General features: G+C 60.0%; 2 protein-coding genes across 2 annotated transcripts in view; both read right to left on the bottom strand.

The window, feature by feature from the left end:
- Positions 1–716, bottom strand: part of CARD9 (caspase recruitment domain family member 9) — a 7,612-nt gene extending 6,896 nt beyond the window's left edge. The window contains exons 1-2 of the mRNA XM_007458979.1: positions 508–716; positions 197–334 (exon numbers count right to left, since the gene is read on the bottom strand). Coding sequence (XP_007459041.1) covers positions 197–334; positions 508–691 — 322 coding nt within the window. The 5' untranslated portion in view covers positions 692–716. The remainder of the gene's footprint in view (positions 1–196; positions 335–507) is intronic.
- A 2,181-nt stretch (positions 717–2,897) lies between these two features.
- Positions 2,898–25,398, bottom strand: part of SNAPC4 (small nuclear RNA activating complex polypeptide 4) — a 26,298-nt gene continuing 3,797 nt past the window's right edge. Inside the window, exons 6-24 of the mRNA XM_007459019.1 lie at positions 25,181–25,262; positions 24,123–24,227; positions 23,963–24,035; positions 23,586–23,750; positions 20,420–20,567; positions 20,176–20,282; positions 19,970–20,064; positions 17,867–17,961; positions 13,476–13,555; positions 13,278–13,340; positions 12,687–13,142; positions 11,547–11,717; positions 11,233–11,473; positions 10,705–10,775; positions 10,080–10,184; positions 9,325–9,352; positions 6,766–8,399; positions 5,499–5,611; positions 2,898–3,075 (exon numbers count right to left, since the gene is read on the bottom strand). Of these exons, the coding sequence (XP_007459081.1) occupies positions 2,898–3,075; positions 5,499–5,611; positions 6,766–8,399; positions 9,325–9,352; positions 10,080–10,184; positions 10,705–10,775; positions 11,233–11,473; positions 11,547–11,717; positions 12,687–13,142; positions 13,278–13,340; positions 13,476–13,555; positions 17,867–17,961; positions 19,970–20,064; positions 20,176–20,282; positions 20,420–20,567; positions 23,586–23,750; positions 23,963–24,035; positions 24,123–24,227; positions 25,181–25,262 (4,010 nt within the window). The remainder of the gene's footprint in view (positions 3,076–5,498; positions 5,612–6,765; positions 8,400–9,324; positions 9,353–10,079; positions 10,185–10,704; positions 10,776–11,232; positions 11,474–11,546; positions 11,718–12,686; positions 13,143–13,277; positions 13,341–13,475; positions 13,556–17,866; positions 17,962–19,969; positions 20,065–20,175; positions 20,283–20,419; positions 20,568–23,585; positions 23,751–23,962; positions 24,036–24,122; positions 24,228–25,180; positions 25,263–25,398) is intronic.

Raw genomic sequence — 25,398 nt, 5'->3', positions numbered from 1 at the left:
GAAAAAAAAAAAAAAAAAAGAAGGAGAGGGGGATGGGAGTGACACCCAGACCGAGCCCAAAGCTCGCTCCCTTCCTTTCATACGCGATTTATCCATGAGGGGACCAGGCGGGAAGGGGGCCGCCGACTGTAACCCACACCATTCCCCGCCCCTCCATCTGGGCCCTGTGCCTCCAGGCCCGTGTCCTGTTCCTCACCGATGATCGTGGAGAAGACGCGGGTGGGCTCTCTGCCCGTGACCTTCCTGTACAGCTGCGGGTAGTAGAGCTCCAGGCTCTCCAGGAACGCCACGTAGCCCTTGTGGCCAGTCCGCTGCAGGATGTCCAGGAGCACACCTGCGGCCCAGGGGACACGTGTGGGCACGCAAGGCTGCAGAACCCCAAGAGGCTGCGGTGGCGGGGGTCTGGACAGCTCTGCCAGGGCCTCAGCTGTGCGTGAAGCTGCCCACAGCTGCGGGCAGACGGGGCAGGGGGCCCCCGGGGGACGGGGGTGGCGGATGGGCACTGACCCACTTTCCGCTTGCGGATGACCAGGCTGGGGTCGCTGAGCACCTGCTCTTCGTCGTCGGGGTTCAGGACCTTGCACTGGCGCAGGTAGGGCGTGATGCGGGCGGGGTCGATGATGGAGATGAGCTTCACACGGAAGGCCTCCAGGGCGCTCCAGCACTCGTCCTCGTTCTCGTAGTCGGACATGGCCTAGTCGGGGCAGGCGGCTGGGAGGGATGCCGTGGCTGAGCAGCAGGCACTGCCGGGAGCCAGGCCTGCACCTCGCCTGCCAGGGCTCTGGGCAGAGCCAGACCAGGAACCCAGCCCAGGGGCGTCCAGGAGAGGGGCCGCAAGGCCCCGCTCCCTCCCATCGGCTGGCCCGGCGTCGCCCTTCACGGCCCTGCTCGCGCCCCTCTGGCCGCCCTGGGCTTTTTCTCTCCCTGGGTCACCCCAATAAGCGTGGGGAACAGCGTGGAGATGCTCCAGGGTCAGGTGGCATCTAGGAGAACACGCTCCCCTGCACCACGGCCCTCCTTTGGCCCTGTCCCCCTCAGAGCACCCCAAAGTGCTGCGGGGCTGGCGGGAGGCTGCCCCCTACCCACGGAGCTGTTTGCGCCACCTACCAGCACAACCTCCCTGGCACACGGGGGAGGGATCCCAGCCCCAGCCCCCCGAGGCGCCAGGCTGTGCTGGCGGGACGGCCTCCTTCCCCGCGGGGCGGTGCCTGCTCACATCCACTCCCGACCCCTCCTCTCCTTCCGGCGGCTGGTGATGCAAGTCCGGGTCAGGCTCGGTGACAGGGTGCCCTCCAGGAAGGGTGACTGTGGACGGCCCATGGTGGAGGGAGAGCCAGGGCCCCGGGCGCACTGGGAGGGGTGGCTGTGTCGCCCGAGGCTGGCCTGGAACGCGGCTCCGTGCCTCCTCCAGCCTCTGGGACACCAGCCGTCCAGGCTCCTCCCGTCTGCCTCCCAGGCGAGGCCTGCTCTCGGCCGCACTCTTGGGGACTGTCAGGCCAGCTCTCCGACAGGGGACCATCTACGCGGGAACCACCCGCCGCTATTCCCTGCTACACTACCAGCGGGGGAGCCACTCTCTCCAGGCCGTCGGAGCCGGGAGCAGCCACGTGGTGGTCTCCTCCCAGCGGGGGGCACGGAGACCCTGGCCCCGCCGCCGCAGGCTGAGCCTCTGACCCGTGTGGGAAACAGCCGTTTCCAGCCCAAAGGGACCGGGCCACCCTCCTAGAGACACGGCTGGCAGCAGGTTCGCGCTGCCCTGTCAGCCCGCCCACCCAGCAACAGACGAAGCATTGAATGAAAACACCAGCAACTTGGGGTCTTTGGAGTGTCTGGCCCGGTCCCCGCCTTCCTAGCCTGATGTCCACGCGTCCCACACCTGACAATGCCCTGCTGCTAATTCCAGTGAGATGACCAGCAGGTACCAGGTGGCTGTGAAGGGGACAGGGCAGCAGAGCGAGGCCACCTGATGCCCTCCTGGGGTATTTGCTCCAGACCCCGCTCCCTGCCCCAAGCCCGAGCTGGGCCACAGCGGCTTCCCAACCCTCTGAAGCAAGGGCACCAGGCTGGCCTACCTCGGGGCCCTCCTGGGGCACCTGCGCAGCCGGACACCGGTCAGCCTGGGTCGCCCGATTCAGTGAGTGGCAGGACTGCCGGGCTGCCGGGACAGAGGGCGGGCGGGACCGGAGGAAAGCCGTGCACTTCCTGATGGGTCTGCTTAACCCCACAGAGGCCTGGCTGTCCTCCCGAAAGGGACCATCCCCGCGCTGCCTTCTGATTCGCCCAAGCAGAGCGGCCCCAGGAGGCGGGGACAGGGAAGTGGAAGCTGCCGGCTCCCCGAGGAAAGCGGCTCCTGCTTGGAGCCCACCCCGCCCCCCGCCCCCCGCGCCGTCTCCCCGCCGGCCAGCCCAGCGCCAGGGCCCCGGGGCCTGCCCTGGAGGCCCAGCCCCGACCCTGCGGAGTGGGAGCTCGAGCCGTGGCTCTGCCAGGGTTGGACAAGGCCAAGCCACCGTCCAGTCCACTCTGGTTCCATAAGGACTGCAGCGTGGTGTCCAAAGAGGGCATGGGGCTGGGCGTGGGGGTGGCTGCAGGCCCTAAGCCTAACCCCCAGGCCGCGCTGCGGCTGGCTCAGCCTCTCCCTTCCTGAGAGCAGCCCCTCCCCACCCGGACACACGGGACAGCGACAGCAGGGCCCCAGGGGAATCCCCAGGCCACCGCCCCACCAGAGTGGCCTCACTGGTTGAACTGAGAGAGCTGCCACCTGCCAGGTTGAGCAACAGCTCCGGGAAGGGGCTGCGGCTGGGTGGGCAGGGGCCTGACCAGCGCTGCTGGCTCCCTTCCTGTAGGGTCCTGAGCCCCTCAGCCCCAGGGTTTTTCTCTGCCTTCTGGGCCCATGGTGGTCAGTAGGCTAAACCCCAGGAATCCTGGCACCGCCAGGCGCTGCTGAGTGGCCGGGCCTCCCCGTAGGCCTCCAGGAGGTCCGAGGTCACCCTCCAGGCACGACCCTCCAGGCGTGGGCAGGCCCCCAGCCCCCTGGGTGAGCCGTGTTCTGGGGGATCCTGAACCGGCCTGGAGGGTCTGAGGGGAAAGTCCTGGTACAGGAGTGGCGGGAGCTGCGGTTCTGCGCACCCGGCAGGCAGAGGGCCGGTGCCGGGCCCTCCGTGTCCCAGTGTTTCCTGTTTCATGACATGAGGCTAAGGAAGGAGTCTTCCTCATGGTGTGTTTATGAATTAAATAACAACAACGCTGCGTTCTCTGACCACGTCAGAACCAAACTAGAAATCGGTAACAGAAGGAGACCTGGAACATCACTATGTGTCCGGGAACGAAATAACAATCATCTTAAATAACCCACAGGTCAGAGGAAATCACAAGGAAAACGGGAATCGGTGAGTCCAGTACCAGAGGCACAAAGTGAAACACACACACCCCCAAGTGGCGAGTCAGCCTGTGGCTGTGTGACGTGACGTGCGGTGTCTGAGTGCGGGCAAAGGGGAGACAGGTGACCCCAAGTGACTGCTGTCTGGGGGGGCAGGACACACGCTGGGCACACTTGTCCCATTTCTCTGTGTTGGAAAATTACCCTAATAAGGTGAAAGCAAAGGGGAGCAGCGCGCAAGAACAAAGCTCCAGAAAAGCCAGTGTCTCGCAGGTGTAACCGAACCCCCACAACTGAGCTCCTTTAGGCAGGAGGGACAGAGAGGCCGCGGGGATTCGGTCTCCTGCCAAAGAAACGCCTGCACAGAATAAGAAGGGCACTGGCCCGGGGCTGCCGTGGGGACTGTGGGTACTCAGGCTGCCACTGGTTTCTGGGGACCCGCCTGGGTCGGCCTGTGTGGTCTGGATGGCAGAAGTGGGCCCGCCCCATGCCTGTGGTGGCACCTGGGTGGGCGCTGGGCCGCCCTCTGGTTGGAGCAGCCCCCCAGCCTGATGGCCAAAGCCACAAGTGTTTCTCTTGAGATGGGTAACCCTCTGTTTCTCCCCCTCCACAGGCCCCCAGAGGCCAAGTGTGCAGGGGCTCCGTGAACCCCAGGGCCCAGCTGGCGCACTCCCCACACATCCAGGGGTGGCCCAGTCCCTCTGCACACCGCCCAGTACCTCAGGACGAGACCACCAAAAGCGCGTGGCTTGCTTTTAATTAAGAAACAGGACATTTCGTCATTCCTCCCGATATTGTGGTTTGCACTCGGGGACTAGCCGAGCCCGTCATGATGCGGCCACTGTTGGCAGAGCCCTTCTGCCGCGGGCTGGGTGCTGGCCTCCCGGGGTGGGCAGGCTCGCTGGGTCCAGCACGAGCTCCACCTCCTGTCGGCAGCAGCAGTGGATGTCTGGCCCTGGGAAGTCCTGGAACACGAGATCACCCTGATGGCAGGGGCCCTGACCCCGGCCGGACCCCACGGATGGGAACGCAGAGGGACAGCACTCTGCCTCGTGGGGCAGGGCGGGGTGGAGTGAGGCCTTGCTGCCCCACTGCGGTCCACGGAGCGGGCCGTGCGGAGGACTGGCCCTGGAGCCTGAGTGGGCTCTAAGCAGGCCCACCCCAGGCATCCCCTCTGTGGTCCCCCACCCACCCAGAGCTCCTGCTCCCGCTCTAGCCATCCAGCCCAGGACCCAGAACCTCCCACAGTGCAGCCCGCGCTGTGCTGGAGGACCCAGCTCCTGCCTCTGCGACATCCCCCCCGACCTGGGTCTCGGCGTGTGAAAACCGACCATGCTGGGCCTATTTGGTGCCTGCTGTCTGGGCACTGGGGACCCTATGCTTGCCCTACGGGCTCACGTTCCGGGGGAGACAACAGACAGATACACGGATGGACCACGTCAGGTGTCAGGGAAGGGCAAGTGCCACGAGGACAGATGGGCACTGGGACAGCGATGCCACCTTAGGACGGTTGGGGAGGGCGCCTCTGAGGAGCTGACCACCGAGCAGAGACCCGGATAGAGAGCTGACAAGCCTTGCAGACAGACGAGGAGAGCGCCAAGCAGAGAGGATGCAAGTGCCAAGGCCCCAAGGCGCACGTGGGCTGGCAGGAGGGAAGCAGCAGAGGCTGGGGTGTGGAACCCAGTGGCGGGGGGCGGGGAGGATGGACCACGTCAGGTGTCAGGGAAGGGCAAGTGCCACGAGGACAGATGGGCACTGGGACAGCGATGCCACCTTAGGACGGTTGGGGAGGGCGCCTCTGAGGAGCTGACCACCGAGCAGAGACCCGGATAGAGAGCTGACAAGCCTTGCAGACAGACGAGGAGAGCGCCAAGCAGAGAGGATGCAAGTGCCAAGGCCCCAAGGCGCACGTGGGCGGGCAGGAGGGAAGCAGCAGAGGCTGGGGTGTGGAACCCAGTGGCGGGGGGCGGGGAGGGGAGGGCCTCCAAGACCCGGCCCGCAGTGGCCTGGATATACCACACCCCACTCCGCCTGATACCGATAAGCTGAGATGAGCTCCTGAGGCCCCGTGTGTCCAGCGCAAAGCTGAGGGAGGACCCGGGTCCCTCACCCTGCCGCTCACTCCAGCTTCCTCCGCTTCCGGGCATGCCGGGCGCGCCGTGTCTGGAGCACGTCAAGCTCATCAGGACCGTCCGGGCAGGAGAGGGCAGAGGCCTGTCCGGGGTGTGGCGTTCCCTGAAACAAAGTCCAGGCAGAGAACAAGAGTGACTCTCCAGCCAGGATGGGCAGGGGACGGGGTGGCGGCAAGGGACAGGTAGCTCCTTGGACTTGTCCCTGCGGAGATGGGACAGGAGGTGCTGCCTTCCTGGGGTCACACGCGGGCTCTGGCTTTCCGCTGACCCCTCTCTCACTCGGGGGCTCCAATCCCCTCTGAGCAGCCCCCCTAGAGCCAGCCACCTATGCCACGGTTCCCCCAAACTGGGCTGGCCGTGCAGGGACGGAGGACCACGGGAGGCTGCACACACTCCGGGGACAGCGAGCCTCGTGCCCTCGACACCTATTTAGGGCCCAGCAGTGTTTTGCCTTTGCTTCAGTCCAGAAGCCCCCCGGACTCCTAAGGCCGTGCTCCCGGGAAGGAGCGGGGCCGGGCCGGGCTGGGCCGCGGGCAGGTGGGACCGGCACAGCTCAGCGACAACCCCGCCTCCCCGGCCCTGGCAACGTGTAAGGGTGGCCCCAGGCTCGACCAGGCCAGCAGCGAGGCCACCCTGCATGAAGGCGAGGGACTACTTCTGGGGATTCTCTGGGGGGTCACCACCTGCTTGCCAGACACCACCTGCCAGGGACCTCGGGGCCCTCCCTGTCCTGAGGCGACCCGGCTCTCCTGCTCAGCCCAGGCAACTGGGACTAGGGGCTTCTCGGGTGCACGGGTCAGGGGACACCTTCACACGTGTGTGCGGCGGGTTTCTTGTCAGGAAACAGTTATGGTGGTTTTGCTTCCACAGCTTAGAGAACTCTGCACGTGGACGTGCTGGAGTCGGCAACTGGACGGACCCCACAAAGTGCAGGCGCGCAGACAGCCCCCCAGGGGTGTGCGTGTGCGCGTGTGTGCACGCGCGGGGGGGCACGGAGACTCCTGTGGACAGGGCCTGGGTGGCGGGACCCCCATGCCGGCAGTGAGGTTCCTGCCGCTGGAGTCCGCATGCGTGGGGCACACGGAGTGGCCTCTTCCTCCGCAGAAACCAGCCGCCGGCCCCCCTGCCGTGACCTCCCCCTGCTCCCACCCCCGGTGCTCCAGGCGGGGGCCGACACCCACAGGGGGTGAGGCGCCCCGGGGGGATGCGGACGGGTGTGGGGAAGGGGGCGAGGGCTCCATACCTGCAGCCACCTACCTGAACAGGCGTGGCGGCCACCTGCAGACCGCTGGCTGGGTCCGCCAGCTGCCCGGCCACAAGCTCCGGCTGCCCCGGGTTGCTGTCATCACTGTCGCTCTCGGGGCTGGACCTCATGGCTACTGACAGGGTGGTGGGCACACCGCGGGGGGACAGGGTGGCCAGGAGCGCAGGGAGGGCGAAGGCCGCCAGGAAGCGCACCCGCAGCAGCAGGTAGGCCGGGCTGTCCCGGAGCTGCTTGCGCACCCGCCCCAGCGAGGCCTGCAGGGCTCCGGCTGCCCCGCTGGGCACCAGGGAGGCGGCTCTGTGCTCCAAGGCCTTCTTGCGGAGCAGGAGGCCAGACAGTGCCCGCAGGCTGCACAGCGTGGGGGGCTGGTAGGACAGCCTGCTGCCCAGTGGGGGCACACACACCCCCCGCTGCCCCCTCAGCCACTCCCGCACAGCTGCCTCGCCCTCCTGGGAGAGGAGGCACAAGTCCAGGGGACTCTTCTCAGGCCTGGGCCAGGGCGGGGGTGGCCCCTCCAGGCCCAAAGGCCTCCTGGGCTCCCCTGGCCCTGAGGTGGTCCCTGGGGGATCCGCTTCAGAGTCGTGAGCCAGGGGCGTAGCCTGGGAGGACGTCCTGGGTACACACGTCCCCCCAGCCACTTGGGCCTCTCCAGGGGAGCATCCCCCAGGGCCATGGGCCATGTCCACCTCTGCAGGGCTCTGGGATGTGGGGTGCGCCGGAAGGGTCAAGGGCTCTGTCCTGGAGGCAGAGTCTGATTCTGTGTCCGTGTTGGTTGGGGGCTGCCAAGGGCGGCCCTGCCCAGGGAGCCTGGGGCCCTGGCCTGCCTGAGTCGCAGTTGGGGAGGGCAGCAGAGTCACCGACAGCCCTTGGGGCTCAGGAGTCCCTGTTGGCCTCGGAAGGCCCACCATCGCCTTCACAGGCACAGAGAGCAGCCCCTGGGGTGTGAGCACCCAGGTGACAGGCAGAGGGGTGCTGGCTGCCGTGTGTGTGCCCAAAGCTGGTGTCAGGCTGAGGGGCTGGACAGGCAGCTGAACAGGGCTGGGCGCTGCAGTGAGAAAGGGTGGTGCCTCGGGCACGCCCTGCTTCCGGGACGTGGCAGGGGCCTGAGACTGTCCGAGATTGCTTGGCCGGCAGCTCACTGGGACCTGGCCGGGGCCCAGACCCGGGGCCCTGGAGGCAGCAGGGGCAGCCGGGGCCTTCAGGGCTCCTGTGGAGGCTGGAGCGAGGGCAAAGGCTTGCAGCGTCAGGGGTCTCTCCTCCACGGCTGAGCCCCAAGAGCCTAACGCACTTGAAGCGGCCGCTACGGGGCCCCCTGGCCCAGACAGCACGGCCCTGGAGACCGGGGGGCCTTGCGGGGCCAGCGGCTGGAAGACCACAGGAGAGGAGACCAGCACCTGGGGCAGGAGGACCGCACGGCCCTGGGCAGCCTTCCTGGCTCGGGCCTCCCGCAGCCGCTTCTCCCGAAGCAGCTGAGACACAGTCTTGGGCTTGGGCCGGGGTCCGGACGGAGCCGGCGGGGCTGCCCGCGGCGTGGACTCCGCGTGGCAGGCCTGCGGCCCTCCGCTCCCCGTGTGGCAGGTGCTCTTCTTTGCAGCTCCTCGGGCCGGCACGCTCTGGAGGAGGCAGCCTGCAGGGAGGACAGGACACTGGCTGATGAGCTCCTGAGATAGGACGCGTCCCAGGGGAAGGGCCCTCACAGTGGGCAGCTGCTGGGCCTGGCATCTGGGCCGAGAGGGGCACGTCAGCCTGGCCGCACGTCCCCAGACCTCCCCTTGCACGGCACCCCGAGCCCCCATGCTCCTGCCCCAACCAGGGCGGGCCCGCGAGGAAGGCCAGCCCACGATGGCCCTGCGCATCAGCCCTACATCTTGAACACCTTCCAAACAAGGACTGCTGGCTACACTGCCCTCCTCCCTGCACATCACCTCTCAGGACCCCAGACCCTCGCCCGATTCTGCCAGTGTGGGCAGACTGGTGGCCACAAGCAGGAGAGGCCCGTACCAGATGCTGCCCCACCAGCCACACCAGCCAGGCCTCCTGCCTGAGGTGGCACTCAAACGGACCCACCACAGAACGTCCCTGGTGGCGCAGAGGTTAAGAATCCGCCTGCCAATGCAGGGGACACGGGTTCGAGCCCTGGTCCGGGAAGATCCCACGTGCCGCGGAGCAGCTAAGCCCATACACCACAACTACTGAGCCTGCGCTCTGGAGCCCACGAGCCACAACTACTGAGCCCACGTGCCACAACTCCTGAAGCCCGCGCGCCTAGAGCCCATGCTCTGCAACAAGAGAAGCCACCACGATGAGAAGCCTGCGCGCTGCAAGGAAGAGCAGCCCCCGTTCACCGCAAGTAGAGAAAGGCCGCGCGCAGCAACGAAGACCCAATGCAGCCAAAACAATAAATAATAAATTAATTAATTGAAAAAAAAAAACCAACAAAGAAACAAAAACGGACCCACTGCGAGGCACCAAAATCCAAAACCTGCAACAGGTCTGGCCCTTTCCCCACTAAACACAAACCACCCAGATAAAGAGAGGCAGATGGGCAGTACCTGGGGTGTTCCGGGCACTCGAGGGTACCTGGAAAAGAAACCAGAGGCAGCGCTTCAGGAAAGTCCCCAACGGCCCAGACCCACTTCTCCACCCCCACCAAGACCACCACTAGCCTGTCGCCCCGCCCCCAACATGACTCCACCCAAAGGCACGCTTGGGAGAGCTCATCTCGGCGGGGTCAGGGCTGTGTGGGCTTTGGAGGGAGAGGCAGGGGACCTGGCTGTCTAGGCAGGAGGGCACAGGGCTCCGTGGCCTGGATGGGCCACCACAGGACCGTATCTGGTCCTCCGACCAGGAGCACTATTTTGTCATTTCCTCCCGAGGTGGCCGGGCTCAGGGACACAGCCCCCAGCTGCAAGACTCAAGGATTTGGCCATCAGCAGCAGGCTGCCACCACAGCGGGGCCAGTGCCCAGGGCGGCGGGCGCCCAGTGGCCCCCACGCTCCACCCAGGGGAGGTACAGCCAGGCGGGAGGAGCACACGCTGTGCAACCAGGCGGGCCTGAGCACCAGCGCAGGCCCTGCAGCCCCTGAACTCGCCTCAAAGCCCCTCCGGGCCCTGGGCCCCCCCGGGGGACGGGCGGACGCCTCCCAGGAGCGTCTCGGGCTGGCCCCGGCCTGCGGGGACCCAGAAATGCCTCTCTCCCCGGCTGGACAGGCGCCATCTGCCCCGTGCTAGCTGTGCCACTGGGACGGGAGGGAAGGGTGGCGGGAACCAGGGAAGCCCATGCCTGGCACTCACCCTCACTCCTCACCTGCAGGAGTGGCGAGTCCCGGGCACCAGCCTGGAACAGGGTGGGCGGCCGGGCCTTCCTCTCCCGCACGACCTCCATGCAGCCAGCTGTGTCGATCTGGAACAACTGAGGGGCGTGGACACACACCACCACGTGGCAGGAGGCCCCCTGCCCCCCTGCAGGGCCAAGGCCATAAGGGCGTCCGTGGAGGGACTCAGGCCAGCGCTGACCACAGCTGCTCTCGTGGAGCAGACCCAACGCCCCAGAGGCCTGGGCTGGGCCCGCACAGCCCCTCGAGGCTGTGGCCACGTGGCTCAGGCCCCAGCCAGGACCCGGGTCCTCCAGGCCGCCTCAGTGCCGCCGCCTTCCTGCCCTGACCCAGCCCCTCGGGACGGCCAGGCCCCTCTTCCCCTCAGCGCCCAGCCCCTCCCACACAGGGTTTAGCTGACAGCGGCAGGGACACCGCCCCACGACTGCCCCTTCCACGCTGAGTAGAACGCTGAGAAGCACAGGCCACGGAACAGCCATTTTTAAGGATCCACAACTTTAAACAGCTGGACTTGAAGTGAATCCACCACAAACTTCAAAGCTCCACCAAAAACGCCATGCACAGGAAAAGCAAAGGTGTGTGTCAGCGGCTTCTTACCTGAATGAAGAGGGTGAACACGGGGGTGCTGGCCAGGTGGGCGCCCTGCAGCTGCCTCCTGATGCCGTCAGCTGAAGGGGACAAGGGCACGTGTGCAGAGGGGCCCAGAGAACCCACACCCAGCTGCCGCCGCGCTCAACCAGAAAGAAGGGTGAGGACCTTGCTGGCAGGCTGGCACACGCTCCTGAGCCCCGAGAGTCCCGCCCCCCCAGACAATGTGACCCACACGCGGGCACCGACGCACTCAGAATCCCGAGAAGATGCTCCCGCTTAGGCCTGAGTGTCTGGTCACTTCCTGAACCGGCCACCAGGTGCTAAGCAGAACGGGAGAGGCAAAACCAAACACCGCCCCAGGTCGACACTGGGCCGACGGCCCCCTCCCCCGTCCCCCTCGCCCCTCCCCGGCAGGGCAGCTGCGACCTGTGCCCTCCATATGCCTGCAGGTCCCCTCCAGCCCCCCTTCCCCGACCGACTCTACCCCTGGGCCCCACGGGAGGCTCCCAAAGGGAAGGGGCCCCCGGGCAGTACCTCGACTGTGTGTCACGGCAGGCCTCCGGGGAGTGTGTGGCAGGATGACCTTGCCCACCCATGGGCTCACGGCCGTCAGAAGCTGGTGCTCAAGGAGCCTCCTCTGCAGGGCGTGTCCCTGGCGCCGCTGCCCGGTCCTGTGCCACAGCGGCTGCACGCAGGGCCTGGCCCCGCCACTGCCACCACCGCCACCAGGGGTGGGCCCCGGGGCGGCACTGCGCAGGTGCGGCTGCCTCAACTCCTGTGGGGAGAGAAAGGCCCCCTGGGGCTCCTGGCCAGGCTCCGCCGCGGGGCGGCCACGTGCCTACCCTCACCATCCTCCACTCCTGCTGGGTGCCGGAGCGGGGTGCGGATGGGAGACGAGACGGGTGGTGGGCATCGGGATGGTCTTGGCGGCCTGGGGCGCTGCGTCTGGCACCAAGTGGCCACGTCGGTCTGAGCGCCTGCAGCGCTGTCTCCAGGGGCCCCGAGTGGACGTCCCCACCCTGGCAGACCACAGGAGGCTGCTGCTTTTGGGCGCACGCACGGCTCCCTGCCCAGACCCCAAAGCGTCCTGCACCTGCACCCTGGGCCGCTGGGAAACACTCTATGGGGTGTGGTGACCTCAGAGGAGGGCAGGGGGTCCCTAAGGCCTGGCTCCAAGAAGCTGCCCAGCTCGGCCACACCCAGGACTAAAAGAGTCCCCGTTCCTCCGGGCAGCTCCCTGAGCTGATGACACGACGTGCCTGAGACAAACCCTGGGGCTTAAGGCCCTGCAGTTACAGACTCAAGGAGAGACGATCCCACGTGGCACGGGGGCCGTGGCGTCCACTGTCCCTGGTGTCAGAGAGTGGGCTTCCAACCGCGCCCAGCACAAAACAGCCACCCCAACGTGGACGCCACCCAAACGTGGCCAGAGCTGTGTCTGGGCCCAGGGCCTCGACACATCCACGGACACGCCCACGTGTGACCAGCTGAGTCAGACCGGAGCAGGCGGACAGTGGGACCCTCCACAGGGGCCTCCTTGGACGCAGGTGACCGAAGGAACAGCTCCTCCTCGCTGAGCCCACCTCCCGCCCCACAGCTCGGGGCAGCACCCACCCTGTCCCTGCAGCTCTCCCACGGAGCTTTGAAAGCAAACAAGCTGGGGGATTCCCGGGCAGTCCAGTGGTTAGGACTCAGCGCTTTCACTGCTGGGGCCCGGGTTCAATCCTTGGTTGGGGAACTAAGATCCCACAGCTGTGCAGTGTGACCAAAAAAAAAAAAAAAAAAAAAAGGGGCAAGCAACAAGGTGGGGGCAACGGGGGGCCGGCCACAGGAAGCTTCTTCCTGGGCAGCTCTCCGGAACGAGCGGACGGATCAGGAGCGCACACTGCAATGTGCAGGGCACAGCTGCGTGAGCCCAGGCCACCCCCATCCCTGAGCGCAGCCTCGCTGACCCCAAGCGGGAGAGCTCCCACCCGCCCATGGCCTACCTGGCGCGCAGGCCCCGTGGAGCTCGAGGGGCAAGCATCTGTCGAGCACGGGCATCTGACGCCTCTCCGGCTGGTGCTCTGGGTCCCGAAGGCGGCCCGCGCCTGGCCTGCCAGCTCTGCTGGGGCTGAGGCCGTGGTGCAAGCTTCCCAGCGGCCACCCTGGGCCGTGTTGGAGCCATCGGGAGGGCGGGGGCAGGCACCACAGGGTCCTGGCCAGCTCCTGGGCCCCCCTCCCCATAGCTCCCTGGCGCTCTGCCGGGCAGGAACCCACAGGTCCACGTCAGGCACCACATGCTGTGCTGGCAGCAGCGCCTGGCCACCCGTCAGGGCCCCCAGCGCGGCCTCTGGCTCTGAGTCCCCGCTGTCCCCACTGCTGGCGGTGCTGCTGTCCCCGCTGCTGGAGCTCCACTGCACCTTGCGAGGGGGCCGCCGCCCCCGCCTGCGCCGCTGCTGCTTCTGTAGGGGGAGGGCTACTTGGAGGTCCCAGCCCCCCGGGGCTCAACGATGGGGGACAGCGGGCAGGCAGGCCAGGCCTCTGGGGAGAGGCCTCGAGTAGGCGCGCCTCCAGGGGGCCGAGGGGGCCGGGTGTACTGGGTGGAAGCACCCTCCCGCTGCTCTGAGGACGGAGGCCGAGCTCCCTCTGCACTCGGCCGCCTGGAAGGAGAGACGCCACGGCCGGAAACCAGACGCCCCCATTCTCGCCTGCCAGCCACCCTCCCCTCATCCTGCCTGCGGTGACGCTAGCCCCCAGGGGCCGGGGCCTTCGGCTGACTTTTAGTAAAGCCTCACCCTGAGCATGATTTTCCACTTGCTTAGGCACTGGGAGCCCGTCCGATGGGGTAGTTCAGAGGCTATTTTTGCCCAGTGACCTACAACAGCAAAACAACATGGAAGTTACTTCTTACGAACAGGTTTCGACAAGTTTAGCAGCTTGGAGAAGAGGGCTCCTCTCCGCCGCGCGCTGGTGGCCCCCGCGGACTCGCGCCGCGCTCCGTCGGAACCCTCGTGCTGCTCCCACACCCGAGCAGCTCCGTGAGAAGATGGGTATCTGACTCTCAACGGATAGCCAGCCCGAGGCGAGTTCTAGCAAACGCACAACTATGAGAAAAAAGTCCCCCACGTTTATTCAACGGCCCTTGAATATCTGCTATTCCAGGCTTCTAAACCAGACGTTTCAACTTATTTGGTGTTTTCTGCCAGACAGTGCTGGTGGGGCATTGCTTCTATGGGGCAGTCTGACTGCATGGGACAGAACCCTCAAACCTGGCAATGTTACATCTAAGGATTTCCTCTAAGGAAATGTTAAATATAAGCAAAGATTGAGCCACTGAACCCTCAGCTCGTTCCACCCCTGTAACAAAAAATGAGAAGCAACTTAAACGTCCATTAACAGAAAACTGATACGATAACCTATGTACTATTATCCAAGGAAATATATCACGATTACTGAAAATAACACCAGGACGCAGGACGTGTACAGATATAGAGAAATATTAGTAACAGATAACATAACGACACATCATAAAGTAAAAAATAGCTGCTCAATTAAAAGTGGAATGACTCAACTTAAATAAGCTGGCTCTTCCTAGGAAAGCCACCTGCATAGGGAAGTGCCCGGCAAGTGCACGCCAGCAGGCAGCGGTCACCTCTGGAGACAGGACAGTTACATTCCTTTCCTTCTTTTCATACATCTCTGCTTCTAAATTTCCTATAATGAACATGAATTAGTCTGTAAAATGAAAAAACCACCACCACCTGCTGAGATGATGAAAAATGGGGCAGAACGGGAATTCCCTGCTGGTCCAGTGGTTAGGACTCTGTGCTCTCACACCGAGGTGCGGTCTTTGGTCGGGAAACTAATAACCCACAAGCCGCGTGGTGTGGCCAAAATATAAAAAAAAAAACGGGGCAGAAAAGCTGATGACCAGGGAGGCAGCCTGGGATGAAAGCAAACCACAGGCCTCCAGTGGTATCTGCAAAGCTCCACCATGAACTCAAAGCTGTGAGAAGCCCTCGGACAGCAAATGCATTAAGAACTCACCAGAGATGCCAAGACCACAGAGTAGGGAGACCCTGAGCTGACCTCCTGTGGACACACCAGAAGTACAACTACTCACAGAGTTAGCACACATGAGAATGGCCTCAAGGCTAACGAGATATTTTCCACAATTGAAGGCACAAAGAAGAAACCAAAATGAGACGGGGAAGAGGGGTAGAGACGCAGGGCAGTCAGGATGCACACCTCCGGGTCAGCAGCCCACAAACGGAGGACCATTACCATCATAGAAGTCTTTCTCCAGGAGCGAAGGGTCTGAGCCCCACACTGGGCTCCCAATCCTGGGGGGAGGGGTCCTGCACCAGGAAGAAGAGCTCCTAGAATATTTGGGTTTGAAAGCCAGCGGGGTATACACTTGGGAGAGCCAGAGGGCTGTGGGACACAGAGACTCAGCTCTTTTTTTTTTTTTTTTTTTTTTTTTTTTTTTTTTTTTTTTTTTTTTTTTTTGCGGTACAGGGGCCTCTCACTGTTGTGGCCTCTCTTGTTGCGGAGCACAGGCTCCGGACGCGCAGGCTCAGCAGCCATGGCTCACGGGCCCAGCCGCTCTGCGATATGTGGGATCTTCCCGGACCGGGGCACAAACCCGTGTCCCCTGCATCGGCAGGCAGACTCTCAACCACTGCGCCACCAGGGAAGCCCAAGAGACTCCGCTCTTAAAGGGTGCACTCAGAATCTTACGTGAGACAGCGGTTTGCAAGGAGCCTGGGTCAGATACGCTTGCCGATGGTGGAGAGCCTCCCAGAGAGGCAGAAGGTAAATGGAGCTCCCCCTGGGGATGGAGATGCTGGTGGCAGCCATTTTGGGGAGCCAGGTCCACTGCAGTAACACCAGTGCTGGTGGGCGCCATTCTGGAATCCTCCCTCTAGCCTATCAGCTCTGGGGACATGGCCCCACCCGCCAGAAGCCCTGCTCCATGCACTGCTCCCTGACCCTGGACGTGCAGCCAACCACGCAGGAAGCCTACCCTGCCCTGCAGCAGGCCCACAGCCGTTGCACCAGGGCCGGCCCCGCCGAGCAGCACCACAGTAGTTGACCCTGACACAACAGAAGGGCCCACAAAGCCCATATAGGGGCACCCCTAAAACACAGAGCTCTGGTGACCAGAGAAGACTATACTGCTGGGCCCATAGGATGTCTCCTACATAAGGCCACTTCTCCAAGATCGGGAAACCTAACTGACCTAACACACAGAAATAGAGAGAATTAAGCAAAATGAAATTGACAGTAACGTAATAGTAGTAGGGGACTTTTGACATCCCACTCACATCAATGGACAGAAAAAAAAAATCAGTAAGGAAGCACTGGCCTTAAATGACACGTGAGACCAGACGGAATTAATAGATATATACAGAACATGTCACCCCCAAACAGGATACACATTCTTTTCAAGTGCACATGGAACATTCTCCAGCATAGACCACATTCTAGGCCACAAACAAGTCTCAATAAATTTAAGAGTAAAATCGTATCGAGCATCTTTGCTGACCACAACAGTATGCGACTAGAAATCAGCTACAAGAGGGACTTCCCTAGTGGTCCAGTGGCTAAGACTCCATGCTCCCAACGCAGGGGGCTGGGGTTCCATCCCTGGTCAGGGAACTAGATCCCACATACACGTCGTGACTTAAGCGTTTGCGTGCTGCAACTAAAGATTCCGCATGCCGCAACTAAAAAAGATCCTGCATGTCACAACTAAAAAGATCCTGCGTGCCGCAACTAAGACCCGGCACAGCCAAGATAAATAAATAAATACTACAAAAAAAAAAAAAAAGAAAGAAAGAAATCAACTACAAGAAGAAAACTTCAAAAACACAAACATGTGGGAGCTAAACAATCTGCCACTAAACAACCAATGGGTCACTGAAGGAATCAAAGAGGAAATAAATACCTGGAGACAAATGAAAATAGAAACACAAAGACCCATAATCTACGGGATGCAGCAAAAGCAGTCCTACGAGGGAAGTTTATACCAATACAAGCCTATGTCAGGAAACAAGAAAAACCTCACGTAAAAAATCTAACTTTACACCTAGAGGGACCAGAAAATGAAGAACAAAGCTCAAAGTTAGTAGAAGGAAGAAAATAATAAAGATTAGAGTGGAAATAAATGAAACCGAGATTAGAAAAATAACAGAAAACAATCAATGAAAGTTAAGTGCTGGTTCTTTGAAAAGATAAACAAAATTGATAAACCTTTAGCCAGACTCATCAAGAAAAAGAGGGGGCCCAAATCCATAAAGTCAGAACTGGAAAGGAGACGTTACAAGCAACACCACAGAAATATAAAGGATCATGTAAGATTATTACAACAAACTATACACCAAAAAACTAGACAATCTAGAAAAAATGGATAAATGCCTAGAAAAGCACACTCACCTAAGAATGAGTCAGGAAAAAATAGACAATATGAATAGACTGATTACCAGTAATAAAAGTGAATCAGTAAAATAATAAAAGTGAATCAGTAAAAAAACAAAAAACAAAAAATAAAACAAAACTCTCAACAAACAAAAGTCCAGGACCAGATGGCTCCACAGGTGAATTCTCCAAAACATTTAGAGAAGAGCTAACACCCACACGTTCACAGCAGCACTATTTACAACAGCCAATATACGGAAGCAACCTAAGTGTCTGTCGATAGATGAATGGACAGACAACAATAATGAAAATGTAGTGTCTATACGTACAATGGAACGCTGCTCAGCCACGAAAGGAAAAAACAGAAATCTTGCTATTGGCAACAACACGGATGGACCTAGAGGGTGTTAGGTCAAGTGGAATGAGTCAGAGGAAGTGTGACTGCACTTGTGCACGGGGTCTAACACACAAAACAGACAGACACCAGGCCCGCAGACGCAGAGAACAAATGGCTGGTTGCCAGAGGGGAGGGGTGAGGCCAAACAGGTGAAGGGGATTAGGAAGCACAAATCTCCAGCTACCAAATAAATAAGCCAGGGGACGCTCTACACGGTAGAAAAAACATAGTCAATGACGTTAATAATAACTTTGTATGGGGACAGATGATTACTAGACTCACTGCGATCACTCCCTAACACGTGCAAATGTTAAAATCACTATGTACCATGTGTGAAACTAAAAAAAACAACAAAAAATAAGAACTTACCGACACCATATTTTTCTATTAATTCAACTAACTTTTCCTCTTCTTTGGAATTCCATCGTCCCTTTTTCAAGCCAAAATGTAACCTTTTGAGATACCTGAAAGCAACATAAAAACAAAGGGACGTTTTAGAAGCCAAGATGGCCTCCTGCTGCCGCCCTGGCATCTGCAGTGGTTTCTAAGCTATGACAACCCAGGGCACAGGCAACAGAAGAAAAATCCAGGCAAACTGGACTTCAGCAAAAGATAGGAAACTTTTGTGCTTCAAAGGTCACCATCAAGAAAGTGAAAAGACAACCCATAGACTGGGACAGGATATTTGCAAATCACGGGTCTGCTAAGAGACTTGTATCTGGAATATATAAAGAACCCTTATAACTCAATTTTTAAAATGGGCAAAGGACAGAAATAGCTGTTTCTTCGGAGAAGATACACAAATGGCCAAACGCAGGAACGCTGCTCAACATCATCAGTCTTCAGGAAACGCGAACCCGAATCACAAGGATGCCACTCCACTGCCACTCGGATGGCTCAAATCACAGGTAGTGTCAGTGACGGTGTAGAAGGCTGGGACCCCCCTACGCTGCTGGTGGGGATGTAAAAGGGTACAGCCACCCTCGGGAAGAGTCATTCCTCAAAAGTGAAGCGGAATCACCATGTGACCCAACAATTCCACTCGTAGGTATAGCTCAGAGAAATGAGCATGTACATCCACACAAACGCTTGTACACAAACGTTCACGTTTCCAAGGTTCACCCACGATGTAACACCTATCAGAATATCACTCATTCCTAAGGCTGAATAACACTCTAGTGTCCATACATTAGAAGTGCATTTTGTTTATCTGCTCATCTCCTGACGGACACTTGGGTTGTTTCCACCTGTTGGTTGCTGTGAATAGTGCTGCTACGAACATGGGCGTACAAATTTCTGTTTGAGCCCCTGATTTCAATTCTTTTGGGTACTGGGTGGAATTGCTAGATAACGCGGTAATTCTCGGTCTTTCTGAGGAATCTCCATACTGTTTTCCAAAGTGGCTGCACCATTTTACACGTTTCATGATCCCACCAACAGTGCACAGGGTTCTAATTTTTCCACATCCTCTCCAACACTTGTTGTTTCCTATTATTTATAAACATTAACCATCCTTAGGGGTGTGAGGTGGTATCCTGCTGTGGTTTTGGCTTGTATTTCTATAATGACTAATCGTGTTGGCATTTTTTCATGTGCTTAATGGCCATTTGCAAGTCTTCTTTCGAGAAACATATATTCAAGTCCTTTGCCCACTTTTTAAAAAATAAATAAATTTATTTATTTATTTATTGGCTGCGTTGGGTCTTCGTTGCTGCACGCGGGCTTTCTCTAGTTGCGGTGAGCGGGGGCTACTCTTTGTTGCGGTGTGTGGGCTTCTCACTGCGGTGGCTTCTCTTGCTGTGGAGCACGGACTCTAGGCGCATGGGCTTCAGCAGTTGTGGCTCGCGGGCTACAGAGCGCAGGCTCAGTAGTTGTGGCGCACGGGCTTAGTCGCTCTGTGGCATGTGGGATCTTCCCAGACCAGGGCTCGAACCTGTGTCCCCTGCATTGGCAGGCGGATTCTTAACCACTGAGCCACCAGGGAAGTCCCCTTTGCCCACTCTTGAACTGATGTTTTTTTGGTAGGGAACAGCCTTTCTTTGTGGGGTGACCAAAACGTTCTAGAACAACGAAACCCACAGAACTGTACACTTTAAATGAACGGATTATATGTGAATTACAGAATAAAGCTGTTAAAAAGAAAAAAAAAAAAAAAAAAGCAAGCCAAGAAAAGGACGAAGCTGAAGCTGCCTGCCACCAGAGATCTGGGAGAGGAATTTAGATCATGGGGCTCAGGGAAACTGCCCACCAGGGGATCTCAAAAGATGTCCAGTTGAGCCTGTACACAAACCTCGTCTCAAAAAGAAGCCGCCCTGCTTCCTGAGCAGGTGAGCCCTGGTACGCCTAGCCCCCAAGGCCACGGCCTCCTCCTCCGCCAGCAGATGACCCCGGGCCAGTCTCCCAGCCCGGCCCGCGGCCCACACGGAAGCAACCCCAGCAAGGCCTTCCCTTGCCCAGCGCTGTCCGACTCACCGATCTCGGCACTGGGCATCGCTCCTACCTGGCACCTCTTCCCGGATTTTAAACCAACCCTGCTCCCCGTACTTGGCAACTGCCCGAAGCAACTTCTGCAGAGAGGAGCACACAAACGGTCCCTCTGCTGCCACAGTCACGACCTCCCCAGGCCCAGTTCAGTTTTAAACTCCAGGCTCCAGCTCCCCTGGGTCCTGCAAGCATACCGCGTCTTCCTCTGGGGCCCAGAGACCCTTCTTCAGGCTGGGGTCCAGGCTCTTGGTCCAGCGGTAGATGAGCTGCATGGAGTCCCTCCCCTCCATGTAGTAGACGACTGGGGACAGAGGGGCTCTGTGGGCGCCACGCTTCCCGGCCGCCCGGGACGACATAACCCCCAGTTTGTCCCGCCAGCTCGCGCAGCGGTGACTAGGGCACGGCCGGGGCCTCCGCCCTCCCGGGCGCGGGACTCACTCCTCCGGTAGGGGATGTGGCTGCCGACGCGCATCTCCTGCACCAGCCGGGTGAGCACGCGGTCCTCCTCCTCCGTCCACTCCCTGCGCTTCAGGGCCGGGCTGTGCTGCTGGTACATCTGCAGGCACTGGAAGGCGCTGCGGCAGGTCTGCCGGGGCCAAAGCACAGCGCGGGGTGGGGGGTGTTACTGGCGCTCGCCACACACGGGGGACGCCCAACTGCGAGCCAAGGCTGCACTCCTGCCAGGCCCCTGGGGGACAGTGGAGAGTGCCCCCGACAGAAGGCTCGGGCCCACTAAAGAGGGTCCCCAATGCTGGCTTATGAAAGCAAGTGCGTCCACAAGCCGTCAGAGCTCCCCATTTATGTGACACCAAAACCATACCGTGAACTCAAATTCCCAACAGAGGCCTCAGATCAGCCAAGTCTACGCACGAAGGTATCCTGCAAGGCATGTGCCGGCACCATGGCGCGGACCCTGGAGCCCTGAGGCGGTCTCTCCGAACCCCCTATCAGGGGCGGCCGAGCGTCGCCCGTGAAGGGGGCTGGGGGTTGGGGTTCTGGACAGTCCCTGGTGTGGCATCTGCGTCCGGGACACCCGTGCAAGGACAGCGCCAAGGCGACGGGCCCCCGGCTTCCACCCGAGCAGCCCCCAGTCCCCACCGCGAACACTTTTGCCCAAATCTGCCCCCTCACTCGTCTCCTATGGGGAAGGGGTTTTCCAAGAGCCAATTTAGGCGGTGTGAACTGTCTTCTTTCCCAGAGCAAGCTCTCTGTTTACAGAGCACAGGGTGGGCAGCCTCCTGCAGTCCGTTTAGTTGAGGTGTGCAGGTGGTGAGGCCTTTGGAGACGCGACACGAAAAGCACGACCCACTGAAGAAAGAACTCGTAAGCTGGATGTCATTAAAGTTATAAACTTCTGCTCGATGAAAGACGATGTCAAGAGAATTAGAAGACGAGCCACAGACTGGGAGAAAATGTTTGCAAAAGACACATCTGACAAGGACTGATATCCAAAACACACAAAGCACTCTTAAAACTCAACAATCAGAAAATGAACTACCTGAATGAAAAATGGACCAACAGACACGTCACCAAAGATGATACACGGGTGGCGAGTAAGCATGTGAGGAGAAGCACCACGTCGTTAAGTCACCAGGGAAATGAAAACTAAGGTGAGGCCCCACTACGTCCCTATCAGAATGGGCAAGATGTGGACCCCTGACAACACCAGATGCTGGTGGGGGTGTGGAGCTGCAGGAACCCTCGTCCGTGGCTAGTGGGGACAGAGGTGGTGCAGCCACGTTGGAAGACAGCGTGGCGGTTGCTTACAAAGCTAAACATAATGATCCGGCAATCATGCTCCTTGGTATTTACCCAAAGGAGGTGAAAACTTCTGTCCACCCAAAAACCTGCACATGGATGTTTACAGCAGTTTTATTCATAACTGACAAGTCCTGGAAGCACCCAAGATGCCCTTCAGCAGGCGAATGAAAAATAAACTCTGGTCCATCCAGACAATGGAATATTATTCAGCGTGAACAAGAAATGAGCCATCAAGCCATGAAAAGACACAGAGGAATCTTAAATGCATGTCCGTAAGTAAGAGAAGCCAATCTGAAAAGGCCACATGTTGCATGATTACAAACACATGACATTCTGGAAAAGGCAAAACTATTGAAACGGTAAACTGAATGGTGGTTGCCAGGGGGTGGGGGAGGAAGGGTGCATAGGTGAGGCACGGAGGACTCGTAGGGCAGTGAAACCATCCTGTACTAGACGATAATGGTGGGTACGTGTCATTGTACTTCCGTTGAAACCCACAGGATGTGCAAACCCCAACGTAAACCATGGGGGATCACGACACGTCAACGTAGATCTGTCCTTGGTAAAAAAACGTGCCACCTGGTGAGTGACGTTCATGACAGGGGAGGCTGTGCACGTGCGGAGGCAAAGCTGCACGACAGACCCCTGTACCGTCCTCCCCATTTTGCTGTGAACCTTAAGCAGCTCTAAAAAACGGTCTGGGGATTCCCTGGCGGTCCAGCAGTTAGGGCTCCGCGCTTCCACTGCAGGGGGCATGGGTTCAATCCCTGGTCGGGGAACTAAGATCCCGCAAGCCGCACGGTGCGGCCAAGGTACACAAAAGAAGTCTTAAAAAAGAAAAACACTAAGGAACTAAAGACATAAAGGGAATTCTCTGGCAGTCCAGTGGTTAGGACTCAGCACGCAGAATGATTGTTCTAAAGCCTCATTCACCAAAGCAAATAAAAGCTAGTGCACCAAATTGCACAGCAGCTAAACGTACACAGCAAAGCTGTGAGAGACACGAGAAAACGACGTTTTAACAGTCATGTCAGGCTGCATCCAAGTTCCATCAATACAACTCTTTCAGAGAACAAAATTCAATTATATAATAAACTCCATTTAATAGGCTTATACGGAAACCCAGACTCTCAGGGCAGAGAGCACGCTTTTGCTTCTGAGTAGCTTTGGTGAGTTTCCTTTGGTCTGCTGCAACCACGTGCTTGGCCACAAAAGTGAGAAATTTTAAAAATGTAGATGTTTACCGACTGCATTCTCAGGTCACAAAGTTCAAACTAAAGAAAAAAAGGGATTCCAACAAACCTCAGTATTTAAAGATGAAAAAACACATTCCTACGTAAGCTAAGATCCAAAGAGGGCATGAAAACTGAAATCACAGCCACTCCAAAACCGATACAAAGGAGACACTTCATACCAAGCTGTTCTCAGAAAAGCAAGCCTTAAATGCCTCCATCGCTAAAGACAGAGGTGAGAGAACTCGGTTCTTGCCTTAGGAGATGAGAAAGATAACAGAACCCAAAAGAAACCAGGAAACGGTTCTTCTCAAACCACCAAAATAACTAGAGAAAGACAAGCGGGAACTCGGGGAGGGAAGGCATTTGGACGGAGCTCAAAGGCTGGTCTGGGATGTGGGTGGAGGGCATGTGAGCTCTCAGAGAAGCAGCAGGGTCTGAGGAGCCTCCGAACTCCGCCTGGGGACGCGTGGAGGGGGCACCCTCCCCCAGGGCCACACCCTCGAAAGCGTCAGGAGGGAAACCTCTGACGGCTCCGGGGGACAGCCCTGGCCGTGGCGCGACGTGCAGCCCGAAGACCCCCGACCCCGCCCGGGCCCTCCAGCCCTCACCCCTAGCTCGTCGGCGATCCTCTGCCAGTGCAGGTGGCCGTGCGCGGCCGCGATGGCCTGCAGCTGGCCCACCTCCCGCGCACTCCACTCCTGCTTGTTGATGCCTGGGTGCTCGAAGTTCTGCCAGAAGCTGCGGATCTCCTGTGCGCCGCGGCTGCCCTCGAACTGCAAGCAGAGGGGCCTGTCTGCGGGGCTTGGGGGCTCCGTCTAGGGTGCCGAGACGTGCCAGCAGGGAGAGCCCCGAAAACCACCCCACGCTGTGGGCACGCACTCGACCGGAAAGGGTCACGGCAGGTCTGGGGGCCACGCGGGTCTCGGCCTCGCTGCCCGGTGCTGACCCCCGCCCCAGCTTCCAGGACAGAGCCACCCCCACTCACATTGACATTGGAGATCTTCTCCCAGTCGTGGTCGTCCAGCCTGTTCCCCAGCAGGGCCTCCTCGGGCAGCTGACTGGAGGAAGGGCCCAGGGCCCAGGGTCACGCCGGGCTGCCCTCGGCTCACCCTGCGTGACACCCTCGCCAGCAGGACCCCACTCACTTGATGTCCCGCACCTCCTTCTCGGCCTCCCTGGCCTGCTTGTCCAGGATCTGCCTCTCCGCCTCGCTCGCGCTGCTGCTCTGTTTCTGCTGCAAATACTCGAGCCTGAGGAGCGGGAAGAAGCACCAAGGTTGCCAACGGTGCCGCAGAGCCCCGCGGGGGCAGCACGGGGGCGTCTGCGGGGCTGGCTCGGCCTTTCCACAGACCCGGGACACACCGCGAAGCTGGTCACCCCGTCCCACACCACGCAGCACGGCGCCGAGCAGCACAGACTCGGCCGGGGTCCGAAGGCGAACCCTGCTGCCGCAGACGAGCCGCGCGCTCTCTGTAAGCTGGCCCGGCCCTCGCGCCCGCAAAGAAAGCAGCGGCCCTCCCTCTGGGTGTCACGACGGTCACGCTGGCGGCCAATGTGGCCATGCTGATGTGGGTGACACAACACTACCGGCGCCCCACGTCCCAGAGCTTGTGCCCCAGCTCCCAGCCCTGCGCCCCGCACACAGCGAGGCCCCCCAGACACCCTGACCCTCACACCCAGCACCGAGGCCGGAGCTGCAGTTACCACTACAGGAAATAACCATTTCCAGAACAGGCCGAGCAGAAAACCCAGCTCTCCTACAGCCCGAGGAGTGACCCAACTGTCACAACAGATCCTGACCCACACGTCAAGCCGCGAGGCAGTGGGCAGCCCCTGGGACCCCTGGCCCGACCCTAGGTGCTGTGACGTGGTCACGAGACACCATGCTATCAGCACACGTGGATGCGTGTCTTGCAAATGGTCCTCACTTCCAGGGATAGAAACTGAGGCCCAGGCCAGAGAGAGCACCCGGGTCACATGACTTACATGGCCACGAGGCCTGCCCCACCCTCACGTGCCACCCTAGACGTCCGGCTGCCCTACATGGGAGACAGTTCAGGAGCAGTGCCACTCCCGCTGCAGCAGAGCGACCCCAGCAGAGCAAGGGGCACGGCTAACGGGGCCTCTGGCCATCATGAGCCGCCAGCCTGGACCGGCCCCGCCCCGGGGCAGGCGGCTTCCCATCCCCCGCGTTCAGACTTGCTTGAGTAGCTTGGGCTGGAGCAGACGCTGCAGGCGGTCGCTCGCCACTGACCTTCTGAGCAGGGCCTTTTCCCAGGTCTTCCCTGAAACGAAAGGAGAAGGGATGTGGCCGTGCCGCCCCCAGGATGTGTGCGCCCCGGCCAGACCCCCTCAGCGACCCTCGCGCCCGTGCAGGCCCGCGGCGAGCAAGCGACGGTGCTGGCGGGCGCCCCGCGACTC

This window comes from Lipotes vexillifer, unplaced genomic scaffold, assembly GCF_000442215.2.
Source record: "Lipotes vexillifer unplaced genomic scaffold, Lipotes_vexillifer_v1.1 scaffold636, whole genome shotgun sequence".
NCBI classification, from domain to species: Eukaryota; Metazoa; Chordata; class Mammalia; order Artiodactyla; family Lipotidae; genus Lipotes; species Lipotes vexillifer.
The sequence above is the reverse complement of the archived record's forward strand: the minus strand, read 5'-3'. Positions and strand labels throughout refer to the sequence as shown.